This window comes from Pygoscelis adeliae, unplaced genomic scaffold (assembly GCF_000699105.1).
Source record: "Pygoscelis adeliae isolate BGI_AS28 unplaced genomic scaffold, ASM69910v1 Scaffold318, whole genome shotgun sequence".
Lineage (NCBI taxonomy): Eukaryota > Metazoa > Chordata > Aves > Sphenisciformes > Spheniscidae > Pygoscelis > Pygoscelis adeliae.
Window position 1 is genome coordinate 3,291,047 of NW_008825430.1, and position 7,890 is coordinate 3,298,936.

A 7,890-nucleotide genomic window follows, 5' to 3' on the forward strand; every position below is an offset into this window, starting at 1 on the left:
GGGGCCGTTCTGCTCGCCGTGAAACAGCCGCCGTGCAGCCAGCGAGCGGGGCTCTGCGCGCTGGAGCGGTGAGCTGCCCTGCCCGGCGGGCTAAAAGCCTCCCGGGCTGCACCCGCAGCGTGGCCTCGGGTCCTCCCAGTAGCTTTAATAGCGATAACGATCGAGGCATGGAACATGTGGCGAACGTGTTCGGCACCAGCAGCGGTGCTGGTGCCGAAGCCGAGACCTCGCTTTATAGCCTTTCGTTAGCTCTGTTTAGCTGGTTCTGGCTGTATATTAGAGAGGCTCGTATTTGCCACAGCAGCAGGTGTTTAAGGTGGATAAGGAAAGAGGATTTCCTTTCCCAAAGCTGGATCGGTATATTGCACTAATAAACAGCAAATCTGTTTTAAATGATAGCGGTTCCATATTTGTATGCCACCCCGGTGGATACAGCCCTGCAGAGATGCACGCGGGTCGGTGGAACAGGACTGTATCGTAGTGCCGTGCATCATGAGATTTTTGAAGGCTGCTGTAGACCTGCTAGCAGAACTTGTCCTGTAGTAAATAATTTGAAAACTCCCCGTGTTTCTTGCTACATGCAATAACGCTAGGATGGGTTAAACCTTTTTCTTCCTAATAAGAGCTGGGAAAAGGGTTTTGCCTGCCATTTTAATGCCTGATTCTTCCGCTGTGTCTACAATGGGCTTCTAACCACTGGGTAGTCTCAAAAAAATGCTTTCTCCTGCTAGTAGAACTAATGGTTAAACTAATGGTTAACTGTGCGCTCACTAATGGTTATTAGTTTGATCTTCTAATGTTGTAGTGTCAATCATGTGGTAAACAACGTCTGTTGCTGAAATTATAATTTTTGAAGTGCCTCTCGTATTTAAAGATCCATGAAGACTTTATAAATAGATTGTTTTAAATAGTATAAGACTGTGCTTTCAGAACATGTATATAAGGAGCCTCTTCTGTTCCTAAGGAGTTCTAGTTTTCTTTTTTAGCCCTGTCCCTGATTTACTTGGGGCCCCGTGAAGGTCTCTCGCTGGAGGGAAACAGCTATGGTTCAGGATTTTGGGATTAGCAAACACACAAGGGCTCAGAATTTCATGGTACCCCCCAACGTAGCACAACTGTTTTGGGAGAGTGACATAAATCCAGGCTTTTCCAATAATTGTTGAGCACTGCTACACTTGGAGAAACCTCACTGTAAGGAGGTCTTGGGAGTAGCCAGGACCGCTATGTCTGCTCTGGCTGGGAATGAGGGGCACTACTGGCAGTAGAAATAGATAACCTCTGAGTGGGTGCGTCTTGCCTCTTCTGTCAGATTTTGGCCATGGACGCTGGGTCTTTCACTACCACTTTTCCTGGGAAAGGTTTACTGGTGGGTACTTCCTTCCTATCGATAGGATGTTATCTTTTCCTCTCGTTATTCTTGTAGGAGTGAATGTTAAGAGATATTTTTTTTTTTTTTTTAAAAACCATGAAATAATTGCCCCTCTTGTGCTATGGCGTGGCAGAGGCTGCTGAAATCATGTGATTATTTCTAGGAATTTGACACTCATGTTCTATTTTAAAGACTTTACTTTTGTTTTTATGTGTTGGAGATCCACTTTTCATGGAAATGAAACTGGAAAAGAAACTTGCAGCCAGCGACAGGGAATGAGTCTCCTTCCTCAGCTACCGGTTGTCAGCAGACAAATAACACTGTTTCTGTTCAAGATGTTATATTTTAAAATGGAAAAGTGATGGAATGACTTAATCTTTTCCTGTATTTCATTGCTTTTTCACTTGGAAGTCACTAGTTTTGCTCTTGCACAGGAACAGTGATTTTTTTGTAAGGCAAATGGGATAGCAGTGTACGCGTGACCGTTCTGGATACATGGAAAAATAGAGCGTTCACTACTGTTCACCTTCCATTTCTTTATCAGGCTCCTTCTTCTTTGAATTCAACAGAACAATAACTATTACTTCCGTCTGACTTCAATCATATTTGCCATTGATTCGAACCTTATTTTAGGGAGTGTTAAGTGTGTCCTCCAAGGACAGCCCTTGAACAGAAACAGAGATTTTATAATCACCTAGTCATTTGGTACGTTGTCCTTGCAAATTCAACTGGCCTAATTTAAGGTTGGGCAAGACACTTAAAGCCAAGTGGGTGCCAATGAGCGAAAGGCAACAGGGAACTCTTAGAGCTATGAGCTGGTTAGTACTTTTTGATGTTTAAGGATCGTTTGAGTGGTGTCAGTATCAAGAAAATGTAACTATTTTGAGGGATAACTAACTCCATTGTAACTTGCTTTTCAGTTTAGCTTTCAACAGCTCTTCGAGTGTTCCTTCACAAACAAATAAACCCTCCCTTCAGTTGCTAGAAATTTAAAACGGGCTGATGAGGGTAGAGTCAGTGAAAAATATTGTGCACAGAAGAAACTCCCTCCTAAGCAAATTTAAGCAAGTCTAAGCTAGTTTATGAGAACATGCATCATCAGAAGGCAATAGTATATGGGGGAGATAAAAGCAGTAAAAGAGGAGCACAGTAAAAGAGGAGGATTCCATATTAATTTATGTATTGATCAGAGTTGCAAGTGGGAATTATGTAATTTAATTCAGGGTATTTAACGTTTTGAAAAGGATAAATACCTCTGTTCTACCATGTTTTTTTCTGTAGTCTTAGAAGATCTGAATCTCTTCTGGTGCAAAGGCCATGCTTTTACTAGGTACTGACTTCACCAGCAGCTTAAATGTGTGGCCTGCAGTCCTGGGGGTCCACAGGGTACTCCTCTGGTGACTGCCAGGAATGAGGCAGAAAAACAAGTTCTACAAAGCAGTACTCCCCATATCTGAATAGGCCCACTCTTCAAACGGGAGAAGTTTAGGGATTCAGAAACCGAAGAAGGTTGAAAATCACGGCTTTTAAGTTCAGCACACACGAGCGTTAGTGTTGGGGAAGGTGGAAGAGTGCACGCATACTGCAAAAACCAACAGTGCCACCTGGTGAGAGTGGGACCAGGAGAGTTGGGCCACGAGGAGGGCAAATGTCCCCAGGCGTGTCCCCAGCTCCTCCACCTCGGGGTTGGGGGCAAGCCCCTGGCCAACAGGGAGAGAACAAAGGGCTTCTAAGGCCGTCGTGGGGATGGGTTCTCTTCAGACCTGCAGGAAGTAGGTGTTTGCTGCCTCACTGTGAAAAGGGGAGGCGGTGGGTATGTTAGGGGCACTCAGCCTGTCATGAAGGACCACATGTTTTATGGCAGGACCAAAATGCAAGCAGGTTGCTCAGTTTTTTCCTTTTGTAACTTCAGCAGCTAGAGTAACGATTTGGGGGAAGAGAGGGTAATGTGATTTGTTTCAATATAGGACCAGTAAAAGTGCTACCAAAAGTCTGGTGTTATGCAGCCTTTTAGGGGTAAAAAATACATGATTAAGTTTTAGGCTCTTAAGCTGTGGTCAAGGGTTGCATAACACTGGGGAAAAAAGAAAAAATTTTGGTGAGCATTAGGGAGATTTAAGCCTTCAGTGGGGGAAGAAGAGGTTAGATCCCTGCAGATCAAGTAGAGCAGGTCTCCTGTGTGACTGATCCCACGTTGTGGGCATAGGATGCTGCAGTTTTTCTGGTTATACATATACAACATGCAGAACAAAAGCCTCAACACACAATTTCATCGCTGTAGCAGGCATCTGCACAATCTTTTACAGGGGCGGGGGGGCTGAAGCAGTTAGTGCTGTTGAAGACTTATTCGGGATGGGAGAGGGAGAACAAGAAAGTCAGAGAAGGCAAACTGGAAAGATGTCGAAAGGACATGGGAGCGATGGAAGAAGCAATCGGCAGCGCAGCTGCGGGTGTGAAGCTCTGTGCACTAGGTGGGCTCTAGTTGCGAAATGGCTGTGCTCTGCTGCAGCGAGTCTGGAAGATGCCTGCCGGCAGACAGGCTGTTGCATTTTGATAGTTTGCCTCTCCGAAGTGTGAAATGTTTTGTTTTCCAACGTTAAACACCACCACTGTTCTCAGACTGGAAAGATAATGTTTGATTGCAGAGAGAGCATTTGGGGAAGATAGTATTTGCTTTGCTTTAGGTCCATTATAGCTATGCAAAAGAGGGTGGCAGTTGCAGAGTAGGGTTAATGTTTTTTAGCAGTGTAGGTTGGGTGCAGCCTTAGGCGAGGCAGACTGGTTTGGAAATACTTGTGGCTGTGCAAAAAGGAATCTCTAAATGAGCTGCAAAAGTCAAATGATTTACAAAGCAGATCTGTTGTTAAAGCAACCCTTCTCCAGCCGTACTCGGGGGCTTTCTGGGGAAGGGACAGGGTCTAGAAAATGCCAAGCACGTTTAGGTTCCATAGCAAACAAAACAAGAAAAAAGACGTGCAACACATTCACCATGCAGACATCATATAGGTGAGAACAATGCCTGACTGAAAACAGACATTTACAAAAAAAAGTCAATGGATTTAAAATGTATGAGGCTCAGAAGTCCCATTCTCTCCAGTTCCATACAAACTGACTTCCAGGAAGATAGAGCTTTTCACAAGTGCCACCTGATGCAAGTGTTGATGGACTGCTTTTGATCGTGACTTAGCTGGAAGCAAAATAAAAACCACTATTGAGATAAACCAAAGACCAGTTGAAATGATCCTTTCTAAAAGGATGGTGATACATATTTGGTCATTAGCAAGTTGAGAGCAATGATTTGTCAGCGAGGACTTGAGACTTGAATTTACCGGAGAGTTACTGTGTTGAAAAGAATGCTGATGCTTAGAACACATGTAATTATTTTAACTCCGTAACTGCTACTTGTACAAGAGAATTCCAAGGGCAGTTCCTTTACAGTTGCTTATATTTACATATATATGCAAGAACATTAATAATATTCCATTATCCTCAACTCCCTGTGTAAATTAGTGCTGTCAACTCTCTGCTTGCAGGAGTATACAGCCGTAATGCCGTACACCCTACCCATAACTGGGAAGCACTATTTACATTAGGGGTTGCCGGGAGGAATTTGTTAGGAAGCAGATCGAGAACACTTCTACCAGTTTTGTACTAAATGAGGGATCCCCGTGTAACAGGAACGTTCCTCAGAGACCACGTCTGTCTCCTGTAAGGACGTGAACAGAGGTGGAAGAGATGTTGGAAGCCCGCGTACCAAAAGATAATTTTAAAATCTTCTCAGGAGGGATTGGTAGTGTGTAACAAAGGTGACTTTCTCAGCACAAATACAAGCACAGAAAGATACTGTTTTTCCTTTTTTCACTTACTATGCCAAGTAGATTTTTTTAATTTTTATTTCAATCGTTTTATACGCAGAAATCTTCCTAGGGAAAAACTTAAACTCTTTTCACCACAGTTTTGTAGACCAAAGAAATCCCACTTTTTAATCCCAATTCACCCCTGTCAGCTCCCTAACAGCTCTTTGTGGCATCGTTCTCCCATTTTTATTATTGTTCTTTGAAGACAGAAATACTGAGTGATTATGTGTGAGACTTCTAGAAAGGGTTGCAAGACTCCCATAAAAATCCCGAAACAGGCAACTGAGGTAAACAGAGTGCTATAAATAGTTGTGGTGGGAGGGGGACAGGGCAAAGCTAGTAGCACTCCTCCAGGCTTTAAGCTAAGCTGTGCCCCTGTGCAGCTCTAGTACAAAACACCTCTACACTTATAGACGTGTATCGCTGTATGGATTGTACAGTTATCAGTATTTATTACAGAACACATTGAGTGACAACTGATTTAACTGGTACAAAACTGTGTGTATGCCGGGCCAAAAAGGCATACAAACTTGAGAAGGTAGCAGCTGAAATAGCCAGTAGATTATTCGGAACAAGTAGGGAAACTCTGCGTAAGAAAGTCGGTAATTCTTCCTGTTACTAGCATGCACGGGCCCACGGGCATAGGAATTCAGCGTCAGCTGCTCGGCGCCGTAATACTGGGTTAGGGAGTATAGGATTCCAACACCTGAGATGCTCTGTGCAAAGCACAGTCGAACAGAGGTCTGGTAAGAGGGTTTAGTAACCTGAACATGCGAATTGCTTCCTTTCGTCCTGTGGAAGTGAGAGCTGTAAAATGTAACGACAGCAGTTTCAAGTAAACGTTAACTATTTCCGTGATGATTATTATCGCAAATGCCAAGTTATTTATCTAATTGTGGTTAATGTGTGAACAGAATTGCACCTCTTATCAGGCCTCTAGACATGCCTTTCTACCTTCATCTGGGATGTAGGTTATTAGGGTGTTTCATAGTATCTTTGAGCTTTCTCCCAAATCTCAGGTGTTACCAACACCTGGTGTGACAGTCGTGAGGACAGACAGACAAAAGAGAGTCCCAGCAGCTCAGGAGTTTATTTCCAAAACCCACATTTGTCCAGGTCAGTGATTCTTAACTCTCTCTTGCCAGAAACGCACTCCAATAGAGACGTGGAGCCTCTGTACTGCTCAGCTTTTCTTGACCTTCATTTATGGTTTTCTTAAAAGAGGCGCGTGGGTTCCTGCGGGTCAGCAACCAGAAGCCGCTGATCTAAATTCACTGCAGGGGACTGAATGGTTTTCCTTATATAATAGATGTTGATATACCATTTGGTGACCCCTTTAGAAATACTTCGGTACTTCTGGTTAGTGAAATGATTAAACTTTGTCCAAATGGTAGACATTCTTTTTTTTTTTCCTTTAAAAATATTGCTTAAAACCTATTTTTTTCCCCCAAGTGATAGAGAGAAATAGGGATTGAAGAAGCTGAGGGAAGCTGAGCGGAATATGTCGCAGATTCTACCTCATAAATGAACATCTTCCAGGATAAGTGACAGAGAATGCAAAATGTTTAGTGGTGTGTGTGTGGCATGGACCTACGTAATTTTGAATTTTATAGCAGAATTACAACTATTCATATTTAATTGTTTTTTATATTTAAGACCAAAACAAATGTCCGTCTAGAAGCTTCCAGTGCTCTAACTATAATCAAACTTGCAGCTTAACCTGCCCAGTAGCTTTATAAGTTTATAAATAATCAGACATCTGCAGTTGGAGGAGAATTTAGGTGCAAGCTGACAGCTTTTTAGCCAATACTAGAAGAGTGTCCCAGCACCCCTAAGCAGGCTAGGTATAAGGCTTGTCCCTATATTTGGTCTGCGAGCTGTCTCAACACAGGTTAAGGGGCGATTCGGGCCCACAGAATTCAGGAGCCTTCATTTCCTCATGAACGTGGGGATCTTCTTACCGCTGGAGGTACTGAAATGTTTGGAAAGGGACCATACAACATCTTATAGGCAGGAGGAGTGCTTTACTTGCGACTACACTGATTTTTGAAGGAACAAGGAGACTATAAATGTAGGAGAAACGCAAGGCTAATTTTGTTTTAAGAGACCATGACTTCAATTCATTGAGTATTCCTAGCATAAAATTTGAATAATAAGTTACAGCCTATTTTCTGCAGTAGAGAGAAAGCGGTGACTTGCTTTGGAATGCAGATGGTCCCCAAACAACAGGCGCGATGCTCCTCAATTAAATTAAGGGTCAAGCAGCCGTTTGCTGGGGTGGACGGTATTATTGGGAACGTAAAGGTGAAGAGCTGGAAACGTGCAATAGCGTATTTATTGTTAGCACCCTACAGCTTGGCAGACATCCCCAAGCTTACGAGACCGGCCACACGCCTTCGGCGCTGGGCCGACTGCCTTCCGTGAGGTGCCTCTGCTCCCGCCAACCGCGCGCCTCGGGGCTCAGCCTGCAGCTGTCCTGGGCCGGGGTCACTGGCCGCCGCCAAGAGGCGCTTGATTTGAAATTAGGGGAATTTGCACATGGCAGGCAGGGCCGTTTAGGGAGGGAGCCTGGTCTGGGGCGGGAATTGCTAAACACTCGGGAGCAGGCCCGCGCTTCGGGCAGAGCTGCCCGGCTGCGAGGGGCGGGCAGCAAGCACTTGAGGC

At 44.1% G+C, this 7,890-nt stretch overlaps 1 protein-coding gene across 1 annotated transcript in view; it reads left to right on the forward strand.

The window, feature by feature from the left end:
• The first annotated feature begins 3,766 nt into the window (after window positions 1-3,766).
• Window positions 3,767-7,890, forward strand: part of MYEF2 (myelin expression factor 2) — a 23,361-nt gene continuing 19,237 nt past the window's right edge. Inside the window, exon 1 of the mRNA XM_009330992.1 lies at window positions 3,767-3,840. Within this exon, the coding sequence (XP_009329267.1) occupies window positions 3,767-3,840 (74 nt within the window). The remainder of the gene's footprint in view (window positions 3,841-7,890) is intronic.